Below are 12822 nucleotides of genomic sequence, written 5' to 3'. Positions count from 1 at the left end.
TTATGTCAGTTCTTATGAGCTCTATTCATTTTCCTGCAAGAGACGTAATTTCATTTGTCTTTATGGCGAACAACACACTTTGTATATACGTGCTACATCTCTCTACAGGCACAGGGTCATCTCTTATTCATCATTTTAGGGCAAATGATGAGATGTAGGAAAAACCAAAATGAAAACCAACAAAAGAGGCGGGGGTTACTGGGTACAGTGGTGCACACCTATAATCCCAGAATTTGGAAGGCTGAAACAAGAGGATTACCATGAGCTTGAGACCAGTCTGGTCTACATAGTAGGTTCAAAGCTAGTCTGAACTACATAGCAAGACCTTGTCTTAAGAAACCCAAAGAGGCTAGGTGTTTAGTGAGTGATTCATTTAACCACTAAGTCACACAAATGTCACCCGATTGTTAATGAAGAACATCTGTATACATGTATATATGCCAAGAATCAAAGAACTCAGAACTTGTGCTTTCCAGGCAGGCACTTGCCCCCGAGCTGTATCCCAGCCAGAATGTCTGTGTATTAAAGGAGAGAACTGCTTTTTCTTTTTCTTTTTGGTGCTGGAAATCGAGCCCAAATCCTCACACTCTCTACCACTGAACTACATCCTCAGACCTTTTATTTTATTTTTCTGAGATCCCTGAATCAGTCTCAAGCTATCCATCCTTCTGCCTCAGCCTCCTAAGTAGCTTGCTGGGATATCAGTTGTGCACAAGCCCAACTGAGAACTTTGAAATAGTGAACAGGGTAAGTGTAGGCCTACTCTGCTATTAAGCCAAGTACCAATGAAATTTTATGCAAACGTTTGTCATCTGCAAAGCAGATCATTTTTTAAATTTTTTGAGAGTTAGAATTTGAGCCAGGCATGGTGATACACACCTGTAATCCCAGCATTTGAGAGGCTGAAGCAGGAGGATTGCTTCGAGTTCAAGGCCAGCTTCAACTGCAGAGCAAGACCTTATTTCGACAAAAAGAAGGAGAGGAAGAGGAAGAATTTGGGAATGTCCCAGCCCCAGCCTCGCGGAATGCAGGAATCACAGGGGTGCACCTCCACACTGCCCGGCTTCACTCAGTTTTTTTTGCATGCTGCTCGAGTCCTGCTCTTTCTAATGAGTTGCATCATTAACTTGCCTCACACCTGCTTTTGGCATAGTCTTTAGCAACTCTTCCTTATCCTCTGAGACACCGTATTGTAAAGGAGTTTTCAGCTTCGCTCTTTCCTAAAACACGCCTTGAGTGGAAGGTTACGGAAAGATACTCAGGATCCCACCACACAACCGCCTTCTCAGCGTCCTCAGGCTGGTCTCGAACTCACTGAGCGGGGAGGGGCAGGAGGCGGGCCTTGGGTGGCAGGAAGTGGGAGGAGATTGTTCCTAGAGCACTCTTGCACCGGCCTTTCGGGAGTAAGAATTTTCTGTTTGTCTGTTGCATTTTCTTGACGGAGTATGGAGAACGCCAGAGGCAAGGAGGTAAGTTTTTTCTGGCTTAGTGGGTCCTGTGTTTCTCCTCAGCACGCTTGATCTTTCTTTTTGGGGTAAAGAAAGGTGCTTTAGAATTGCCTCTTGTTTAAAAAAAAAAAAAAAGAGTCAGGCTTGGCTGCGGTTGGTGTCAGGGTGGGGAGACAGGAATGCAGAGGCTGCCGGGTGTGGTGGTGTACGCCTGTAGTCCCAGCACTCCCAGGGTTCAAGACCAGCCTGGGCTACGTAGTGAGCACGAGGCCAATTTAAACTGCCTAAGATCCGGTATCAATAATAATAATAATAACTTTAAAAGAAGGAAAAGGCTTCCTGCGCGATGGGGACAAGCTTTCTGGTCGGATTCATCTCTGGGTGCAGCGGAGTGGTCCGAGAGAGGGGAGGTGCGGTGGTGGAGCTAAGGCTGGGGAAGTACAGAACCCCTCATTTCCACAAATGGACTCAAGTCCGGCACCGAACTGGTCTCCTTCCCGAGCCCTGAGGATGACCACAGGCCAGGTCTGCTGACAACTAACGCAGGTCCCAGAGTCTCCTCCTAGGGAAAGCATGGTCCTCGTTTTTTGCTTTCTCTTGTTTTCTGACTTTTGTGAGGCCTAAAAGTCAATACTTTTGTGAAAGAGTTATGTTATGCAAATGTCAGTCCTGAATATAAATGTGAAGCCTTTGCGGAGAAGTAAGTGCCATACAAATGTTAATTTGCCTGCGACTTCCACCTCGGGGTGACTGGAAAGATGCAGATTTGGTGGCCCAAGCGTCGAGGTGTAGTTTATCTCTAATGGGGCTGCCACGGTGTAGTAGTTGTGACACTGGCTACAAGTATTTAGTGAATTAGAATAAGGAGCGTGTCTGATGACATGGTATAAGACAGAGGCTCAGAGTATTCCAGTTTCTCAGTAAACAACTTATTCTCATATTGCTGCATCTTTACTCCTTTTAATTCTTTTGTTTGTTTGGCTTGTTGTTGTTTTTGGAGACAGTTTGGTTGTTTTGAGGGGTTTTGTTTTGGGGTTTGTTTTTTTTTTTTTTTTTTGGTTTTTTTGTTTTTTGAGACAGGGACTTGTTATGCTGTTGAGGCTGGTTTACGGGCGTGCACCACCACAGCCAGCCCATTTAATTCTACTAATTTATTGTGTGTCAGCCATAAGAGGGAAGGGAAAAGCATCACCCTTGTACAATCAAACGAATCACGGGCAGTGATCAAATCCACCAGCACAAATAAAATCTCAGCAAGCCCGGCATGGTGGCTCACGCCCCTAATCCCAGCACTCGGGAGGCTGAGGTTGGGAGGATTGTTGCGAGTTTGAAACCAGCCTGGGCTACAGAGTGAGGTCATGGCTGAACTGCACAGCGAGACCCTGTCTCAGAAACAAAAAATCTCGGCAGACAAGAGATTCAGGGTATGGTGTGTGGGAGACTTGACTCTGACAGGTTTAGAAAGGACTCCCAGATGAAATATCACTTAAAATGAGACTAGGAAAGGAGTGTAAGATTTGAGAATGTAAACGAGCCAGGTGTGCTGGACAGCATCTGTGATCCCAGCAACTGGAAGGCTGAGTTTGAAGCAGTCAAGTGCAGGGATCATTTGAGGCCTTAGATGTGTAGCTCTCTTTAAGCAAATTGGATCTGCCGAGACACAGCAGAGCCGTAACTGACCAGTCCTTCTGCACACAGCGAGCTGGCCCCGGGAGGCCACAGGAAGAACAAGGAGTGGACAGGCAGGCAGGCACCTCCAGAAGTTTGACCAAGGGGCAAAAACGCAAAAACTGTGCGGAAAATGGCAAAGGTAAGAAGTTATGAGTCGTTCAGTCTTAATCTTACTCCCCTTGGTCTCAAAAGCCCAAGAAATTTTTCTAGAAGAAAGCAATATCCATCCCACTTTCTGCAAAGCTGACACTTCCTCCTCGAAGCCCGGGTTAAACCCCTCCTGTGTCAGGCTTCTCAGCCCCAGACTGCCTCTCCGATCCCACAGTCACCTCTGTGTGAGGCTTTGGGGACAAACAGCACAAAGCTTGAGGCCCCACCTTTGAAACTCCATGTCCTATTTTAAAAATAATTGTGAAACTAGGGAACCTCGATGGGAAGGAGGCTGGGCAGAAGATTGGCTGCAACGTGTGCTGTCAAATAATTCAGAAACACCTTCCCCATGCCTGCTGGTTACTTCGTGCTCGGTCAGCCTTGAGTGCTGAGTGGTGTGGTGGACAGTCTGCGCGTCCATGTGCTCAGGGAGACCTCACAGTGGCTCTCTGAGGCCCCAGGTAGCAAGACGGCTCAGCAGGTGTAGGGCTGAGGAATACTAGACTGCCCGGGCGGGCTGGCAAGTCCGAGGGGTGCCCCACGGGGCTGCTTGTGCCAGGGATGGAAATCACCGGCCTGGGCTCTGGGGCCCTGGGTAGACCGTGCGCCTGGCCGGTGGGAAGCGGACTGTGAGGACTGAGAGTGACTTCTTTGCAAATTCTAATAACCGAGGCAAACATTGATTGCACCTGTTTTGGTCCATTCTCCTTCTCCTTGCCCAGATAAGAAAAAACGGGACAGCTCCACGCCTCGTAAAAAGATAGAAATTCCTCCCCTCCCCGAGGAGCTGCCCCCGGTGGACCTGATCCATCGAGACGTCCTGCGAGCCTGGTGCCAGCAACTGAAGCTCAACAGCAAGGGCCAGGTTGGGAGGGCGAGGGAGGCCAGGGGCTGGGGGATTTGGGGACAGGGGGACTGGGGGGTGCAGCCCCCGCTGACCGCCTCTCTGCTCTGTCTTAGAAACTTGAGACCTACAAGCGGCTCTGTGAATACGCTTACCCGCAGCAAAAGGTAACATTGGGCTCATTTACTTGTTTACTGATGGCAGCTCTGGAGATGGAGGCTCCCTGCCATGGTTTTTTCTTTTTTCTTTTTTTTTGAGACAGGCGCTTGCTAAATTGCTCATGTGAGACTAGAGGTATCAACGTGCTCAGCAGAAATTTTCTATTTGTTTATTTTTAAAGAAAAATCCACAGGCAGAAAGTTAGTTCTAGCCCTACCTACCTATTTTAACATCCAAAAGTGACTACAGCACCAGAGACTGGTGCCCTGTGACCCCGGCACTCCGCATGCCAAGGGGGAGGCCAGCATGAGCCACAGAGAGACACCAAGAAAACCAACCAAAAAGCCTGGTGTGAGGTCACCGCCTCGGCCCCCACTCCTGGAGAGTTCGAGGCAGCCTGGCTGGCAAGGTGCAGACCAGCCTGGGCAGAAGAGCCATCTTCCCTCACCATCCGATTGCTTTTTTTGTTTTTGTTTTTATTTTTTTTTTTTCGATTGTTTTTTTTAATTAACTTTTTGGATACAAGTTTGGCCTACTAATGATCACGTTCACCACAGGGAATTTGTACCTGTATATGACATACTTTCCTTTTTCTCCTTCCCTTCCCTTCAATCCTTCCTTCCCTTTATGAAGCTTTGTTTCCATTATTATCCTTCTATTCTCTAAAATTTTTATCCCTATTCCCTCCTCCCCCTCCCTTACTTCACTTCCCACGGAAACCTTTTCTTCCTCCTTCCCAGTAACTATCACCGATTTTTATCTTTTGAGTTTTTCACATAATAGAAAAAAAATATGTCCAATGTATTTCACTCAAGTTCCGTTCTCAAGGTGCATCATTTACCTACAAATTACTTGAGTTTATGTTTTGTTTTTGTTTTGGTACCAGGAATCCAATTTTTTTTCCTTTCCTTTCTTTCCCAAGAGAGTCTCAGGATGTAGCCCAGGCTGGCCTTGAATTCAGTGTTCCTCCTGGCTCAGCCTCCCTAGTGCTGGGATTACAGGTGTGGGCGGCACACCCCAGTGAGTATATCTTTCCAAGGGTGTAGTACTCCACTGTATATAAAAACTAACATCTTTATCCATTCATCTACCGATGGGCTGTTTCCAATATTTTGCTATTACAGATTGTGCTCCTATATAAACATAGGTACACATACACCCCTGTGGGATGCTTGTAACACTTTTGGAAGATGCCAAAAAGAAAAATAGCTGGATTAAATGGAACCTCTACTCCTAATTTGTTGAGGGATCTCCACACTGATTTCTGCAGTGGTTGTACCGGTCCACACTAACTCCAACAGTGAAGAAAGGTTCCTTTTTTCCAGCAGCCTTCCCAGAATTTGCCATTGGTTAATTTCTTCATAACAACCATTCTTTCTGGAGTGAGATGGAATCTCAGCCATTTCTATTTTTTCCTCTGAGAAGTAGCTGAGCATTTCAGATGCCCATTTTTGGATCAGATCCTTAAATTGAGGGATCTAGTTTTATTTGAGTGCTTTATATATTCTAAATAGTAGTCATTTGAGGAAGAGCTGACAAAATAATTTTTTTTTTCGTATTCTGTGAGCTGTTTCTTTACTCTGGGTGGTTTATTTTGCTATGGAAAAGCCTCTTTAATCAAATGGGATCCTAGTGGATTCTTTGTAGTGTTTATTGTGCAGTTAGGGTTTTGTTCATGAGGTCTTTGCCTACACCTATATCTTCTACCTTCCAGCAGATTGTTCCTGTTTTAATAGGTAGATTTTTGACCCATTTTAATTTTAATTTAGTGATTGTGATAGGCATGGGTCTAGTTTTAGTCTTTGGCATGTAGAAAGCCAGTTTTACAGCATCATTTATTAAAAAGACTTTCTTCCAAGGTGGCTGAGTACGTAGCTGTGTTTGCAGCTTGTATTCTGTTCTGTATTTTTACAGCACCATGCTGTCTGTTTATTTGTCTGCTTGTTTTTATCACAATAACTATAGTGTAATTTCAAGTTGGGGTCACAGTACAGATTTTAAAAAGGGCTAAGGCTGAGTGGTGGGCTGGCTACTACTGAGTTACCCTTAACATGCATGATGCGCTAGGTTTAATCCGCAGTCCAAAAACAGAAAGCCAGGTGTTGTGGTGCACACTTGTGATCCTAGCAGTGTGCAGGCTGCCACAAAAGGATTTCCACAACATTGAGGCCAGCTTAGGATTCATAATGAGCTCAAGGTCAGCCTGACCAAGATACTATTCAGCAAGACGTGTCTCAAAAGAAAAAACATGAGTAGAGAAACTGTTTTAGTCTGTCTCTCTCTGCCTCTGTCTCTGTCTCTCTCTCTCTCTCTCTCTCTCTCTCTCTCTGTCTCTTCCTGCCCAGCTTGTCCCATCTCCACCACTGACCTCTTCCTTGGTGCTTTTTAGTATGAGGCGCAGGGTCTTACCGAGGTTCCAAGACAGGATTCACACTCCTGCTCAGTGTGGACATCACAAGTGTGGGCCATCAAGCCCAGTTTAGCCCCAGTACTAAGAAAGAATGCTACATCTCTCAACCTCTTTGTTTGTTGGAGTTTTTTGTTTGTTTGGTTTTGCAGTACAAGAAATTGAATACAAGATTCTTGCCCTGAACTGCGTTCTTATCTTTCCATTTTGAGACAAGGTCGTGCTCTGTGTTACTCAGGCATGGCCCACATTTTTGATCCTCCTGCCTCAGCCTCCCAGTATGCTGGTTTTATAGGGCTGTACTCTTTTTAATAATATTCATTAGGTACAACATACTGGTGTGAAATATGTGCATTGTGGAATGGCTTAAGTTGAGCTAATTAAATGTGTTTTATTTCACATTTTTTGTAGTAAGAACATTTAAAATCTATTTGTAAATTTAAGTGGTAGGAGACATTGTTATTAACTATGGTTACCATGCAAAAGACTTTGTTTTCTTTTGTGGTGGTGGGGAATAAACCCATGGTCTTGGCACTAAGCTTGTACCCTTTTTTAAAATTTTGAGACAAGGTCTTGCTTATTTGCCCAAGCTGGATTTGAATTTGAGATATTCCTGCCTCAGCCTCCTGAGTTCTGGAATTATACACATGTACCACCACACTTGGCTACATTTATTTCTTTTATCTGTTTGAAGCTTTGTATCCTTTCACCAACATCCTCAAACCCTCAGATCATATTTCTGATTTTTTTTCTTAACTTTTTTTTATTTTGGTACCAGGCATTGAACTCACAGTCTCATGCTTACCAGGCAAGTGCTTGAGCTGCTGAGCCTATAAAAGTCTCCAGTTGTCCTTCTTTATGGCTGAGTAGTACTCCATTGTATAAAAATACTGCATCTTTTTTTATCTATTTTTCAGTAGATGAGCATTTAGGTTATTTCCAAGATCTGGCTATTACAAACTGTGCTGCTATAAACATGGGTGCACATATATTGCTATGGCACAATGTTTTTAATTCTTTTGGTCAGATACCAAAAAGGAGACTAGCTAGGTCAAGTGAGACCTCTAGTCTTAGTTTTTGAGGACTCTAGTGTTTGCACCAGTCTACACTCCCACCAACAGTGAAGAAGGGTTCCTTCTTCCCCTACAGCTTCTTCAGCATTTGTTATTGCTTATAATAAGCATTCTTTCTGTAGTGATGTGGAATCTCAGTATTGTTTTAATTTGCATCTCTCCAATGACAAGTGAGGTTGAACATATTTTCACATATTTATTTGTTGTTCTTATTTCTGCGTCTGAGAAGCTCTGATACAATCTCAAGGAATGGTGGTTTTAATTTTTCTTTTTTTTTTTTTTTTCTTTTTGAGTTGGTGTTTGTTTGGCATAGGGTCTCACTATATAGTTCAGACTGGCCATGAACTCACCATGTAGCTCATGCTGGCCTTGAACTGCCGAGATCCCACTGCCTCAGCCTTCTGAGTGTTGGGATTATAGGTGTGCACCACCACACCTCGAAGACTAAGTTTGAATTTGGGATCCTCCTGCCTCAGCTTACCACAGTGCTGGAATGGCAAGGCTACGCCCACGCACCTAGCTACATTTCCATCTCTGTTAATGTTTAGCCCCATCTACAGAATATTCCTAACACACCCAAGGAGGCGAGAATCAAGACATCAGGTAAATGTAGGAAGCAGTCCCTGCAAGGTCCAGAGGGAAGCATGTCTTCAGTGGGCACCAACCTGCTTGAGCTTGCCCAGGTCCCTGAGGAGCAGCTGGCTGCCCTGGAAGAGCCGCCTGCTCTCTATGAAGAGGTCAGCACCAGTATGGTGACCACAGCCACTCCAGAGTCTGTACTGGCCTCCTGGGGCCGAATCGCCGGGAGGATGGGGCCAGGGGGCCTGCCAGCAGAGGCTTGCGGTGAGTCCCACAGTAGCTGGTCCATTGCCCTGAGGGATAACCATGCTGATTCTGACCACAAATATTTATTTCATTTTGTTTGTAGTATTAAGGATTGAACTGAGCTAGGGATTTGCACTGAGCTACATCCCCAGTTCTTCGTTTTTCGTTTTTATTCTGAGACAAGTTCTCCCTAAGTCGCTAAGTTTCCTAGACCAGGCTTGAAGTTGGAATCCTCCTGCCTCAGCCACTCAGAGACCCCTAATATATAGTGATACCTCTTTCATGAACTTGATTCTTTCCATGGTTCTGGCCATTAATTGAGTTGGTTGAGAACTGAGTCAAATTCAATGTTTGGGATCAATGTTGACCTTATTGGGAAATTTGATGATATGGTTCTCATTCAAATCATCTTGGTGATTCCTAGACACCATCGATAAAACTTCTGTGTCACTCAGGTTTGGGAAAAGGCCTGAGAGTTTGCATTTGTGATAATTTCCCAGTATCCTGAGAGTTCTGGTCCAGGGAACACTCCTTGAGAATTCCTGTTGAAACTGTTGGTGGCATCAGAAGGGACAGCAATGTGTTTGGCTGCATTTCTCTCCCTTCTTCTAGGAAATTAACATAAAAACAAGATTTGAAGTCAACTGTCAGAGCTGGGCATGGTGACACATGGATGTAATCCCAGCACTCAGGAGGTGAGGCAGGAGGATCACCTCAATTTCAAGGCCAGCCTAGACTACGTAGTGAGACCTTGTTTCAAAAAAAAAAAAAAAAAAAAAATATATATATATATATATATATATTAGCCATCAGAGATCGAGTCCTGTATCTCCTGGCAATGAGTGATATCAAGCTGTTCCTTAAAGACCATCTGTGGTTTCCTCATCCTAAAATGGATTAATAATACAAAACTCACTTGATGTGAGCATTATAAGAAATACAGTGAAAGAAGGCTAGGAACTGCTTTGCATGATTCAGCATCTGTACGTGTTGAGACCCCTGAACCAATTGCATGAAGATATCTAAATTTAAACTGTTGTTGTTGCTTAAAGTTTGGATTCTGCTGTGTTGGGGATGGCACTCAGGCTTTCATGCCTGGTAGGCAAGCACTCTACCCCGTGCTTCCTCCCCAACCCTGTGGCCTTTGATTTTTTCTTTTTTTATGGTACTGAGGATTGAACTCATGACCTCACACTTGCCAGGCAGGCATTTATGCCACTGAGCTAAATCCCCAGACCGGCCTTTGAAACTTTAACTGTTTTCCCAGTCTCCCTAAGGGGAGCAGGGCAGGGTTGCTGGTCTGGAAGGTACGGGGAGAACAGGTGGTCTTGGGTCCAGACATGGGGTCCTGGGAGTTCATTCTGAGTCTCTGTCCTTGTCCAGGTGACAAGTGGTGCGTGGTTCATGGGCGCACTCTCCCTGCAAACACCCCGGGCTGGGTTCAGCTACAGTTCCACGCAGGACAGGCCTGGGTGCCCGAGAAGAAGGGACGTGTGAGTGCCCTGTTCCTGCTGCCCTCCAGCACCTTCCCACCACCCCACCTGGAGGATAACCTGCTGTGTCCCTCTTGTGTCCGCAAGTAATTAACTCCCCATGGGAGGGGCGGGGAGGGAGGTAATGTCAATCAGCGTGTGTTCCCAGCACATGCTGTCAGTTATGTGTCAAGGCTTAAAGGTGACAGCTGGAAAGGCAGAGTTCTGGGGCAGTAAGCACTGTGTAATTACTAGGTTCAGGGTATGCGCACTGCGTGGGAACAGTGGCCAGCCCAAGTCACCCTCCTTTTGGTAGTCTATAGCCTAATGGGGGTGAACTGGCACATGGATGACTGCTGTCATCTCAGCACTCAGGGAGGCTGAGCTAGAAGGAACCCTGCAAGTGAGTCCAGCCTGTCTCAGAAAAGCCAAAACAGAAGAGAATAGGAACGGGGTTAAAGTGGAGTCACAGTAGGTTCCTAGCCCTGGGGGAAGAAACGGGGATGAGCCGCAAGGTGGTCACTGAAAAGAGTTTTCATGGAATAGTTGCCTAAAGTCATTCAAACGAAGCTAAAGATGATACAAGACATATACCTACCTGGAGGCACACGCCTGCAATGCCAGCACTCAGTAGGCCAAGGCAGGAGAATCCCTGCACTGCAAACATCAAAAGCACCAGCCGAGCAGGGTGAGGCATGGCTATTATCCAAGTCCTTGGAGGCTGATGAGGATCACGAATTTGAGGACAGTCTCAGCTGCATGAGACCCTGTCTCAAAAACAAACAAATAAACAAAAAGACACACTCACATATTTGCTTACATACCAAGAGAGTTCTAAAACAGTAAGCAGATAACTTGAATAGCAGCGGAAAGAGGATAATTCGAGCTACTTTCTGAAGGTACAAACGCAGATGTCAATCGACAGGATTTATTTATTTTTTTTAATGAGAGGTTCTCCGTGTAGCCCAGGTTGACCTCAAACTAATGACACTTGTGCCTCAGTCTCCAAGAGCTGGGATCATAACCACGCCCTACCCTGCTTGGCTGGTGCTTTTTTTTTTTTTGTAGTGCTGCTGGGTCAGAGCCTCACACAAACTAGGCAAGGAACCTGCCAAAGAACTGTGTCTCCAGCCCTGCCTCTTTGTTTATTTTGAGACAGTTTATTTTTTGTTTTAAGTTGCTCAGACTAGGTTAGAATCATGCTGCGTCAGCCTCTCAAATGGCTAGGATTACAGGTAAGTGTCACTGTACCTGGCTTTTTTTTTTTTTTTTTGGTGGTGTTCTTGATGTTGCATTTCAACCCAGAGCTCTAGGTTTGAGCTTTATGCGGTGAAAATATCATGGTCAATATGATTTATTTGAGGATTGATTATAGCAAGTTGAAAAAAGTTGGAGACAGGATCTCACTAAGTTTCCCAGGATGGGCTCAAGTCTCCTGCCTCAGCTTCTCAGAGTGCAGGAACTACAGATGTGCCACCATACTCAGATGATCATGGTATTGCTTTTCTTTCTTTCTTTTTTCTCTGAGACAGGGTCTCACCTTGCAGTTCACACTGGCCTTGAGCTCACATTATAGTCCAGGCTGGTCTCAAACTTGCAACAATCCTCCTGCCTCAGCCTCCCAAGTGCTGGGATTACAGGAGTATTCCATCATGCCCAGCTTCTTCTTCTTTTTTTTTTTTCATTTTTTATCGGTACCAGAGATTGAACTCATGACCGCCTGCTTGCAAGGCAGGCGCTTATGCCGCTGAGCTAAGTCCCCAGCCCCTTCTTTTTCTTTTTTAAAGAAATATTTTTATTATGAGTTTTTTGAGACAGTTGGTCTTTAACTCATTGTGCATCCCAGACTCAAACGCCTCCTGCCTTAGCCTCCTGAATGCTGGCAATGCAGGTGCGCACTACCATACCCGACTCTTGGTTATTTTAAAGGATGAAGATCACTAATTCCTCTTGGTTTTCTTTTACTAAATATAACCATCTCACTTGTCTTACAGGAACAAGATCTTAGTGAAAAGCCTTCGCTGGGACTAAAAGGATAGAATTAAGGGAGGCTTTAGCATTTTGCCTTCACACTTCAGGAGTGCTGAGTCTATAACGGAGACCACAGACTCCCACTGTCTTTTGCCCTCCTGGAAGATGCCAGCTCACCGGGAAACTATTGGACCTCTTGGCAATCGTGCAGCTACGAGTGGCTCCAGAAGGGCACCCAAGGGGCCACCCAAGACCTCAACAAAGCAACTTCAAATCAGAGACGGCTTCTATGTGAGAAGGCAAGATGAGATGCTGCCTGTCTGGACCCTCCAAAAAGGTGTGGGCACAGGGCTTGAGCCTTCCAGCCTGGCATCGCCCACTCTGTCACTGTCATGGGAGGCTCATAGCGGAAGCAGCTGTCTTGGCCCATTGTGCAAGCTGCTGAAAGACTTGATCTATACCCTGCCCAGTCCCACCCACCTCCCCTGAGCTGTATCGTATTGTTGGTGTTAGCAGGTAGATCTGTATTTACTTTCTGTAGTTACAAAATAATGTAATGAATCTGGTGTCTGGGTTTTGCTTTGCTGTTTGAAACAGGATCTTGCTATGTAGGCCAGTACAGTCTTGAACTCACAATGCACCTCAAGCTAGCCTGAAACCATTCAGCAACCCCTCTGCCTCAGCCTTTCAGTGCTGGCATCACAGGCTGCCCCATGATGCCCACCTAACGCCTAGGGTTTTATGTTGCTTCTGTTTTAGTTGACAGGGTTATTTTTGTCATCTATTTATACCTGGTATCCTT

General features: G+C 45.4%; 1 protein-coding gene across 1 annotated transcript; it reads left to right on the top strand.

Moving 5' to 3' along the window:
- The first annotated feature begins 1445 nt into the window (after nt 1–1445).
- Dppa4 (developmental pluripotency associated 4) lies at nt 1446–12580 on the top strand. Its single transcript, XM_023564844.2, has 7 exons — nt 1446–1469; nt 3147–3258; nt 3992–4134; nt 4230–4280; nt 8313–8595; nt 9961–10156; nt 12044–12580. Exons 1-7 carry the CDS (start codon nt 1446–1448, stop codon nt 12078–12080), a joined length of 846 nt encoding a protein of 281 aa, XP_023420612.1. The 3' UTR covers nt 12081–12580.
- Nucleotides 12581–12822: the final 242 nt, after the last annotated feature.

The sequence above is a fragment of the Cavia porcellus genome, unplaced genomic scaffold (assembly GCF_034190915.1).
Source record: "Cavia porcellus strain 051 isolate PalLab524CR breed Dunkin Hartley unplaced genomic scaffold, mCavPor4.1 scaffold_15, whole genome shotgun sequence".
In the NCBI taxonomy this organism is placed as follows: Eukaryota; Metazoa; Chordata; class Mammalia; order Rodentia; family Caviidae; genus Cavia; species Cavia porcellus.
Note: the sequence above shows the minus strand (reverse complement) of the source record. Positions and strands in the feature narration are given on the sequence as shown.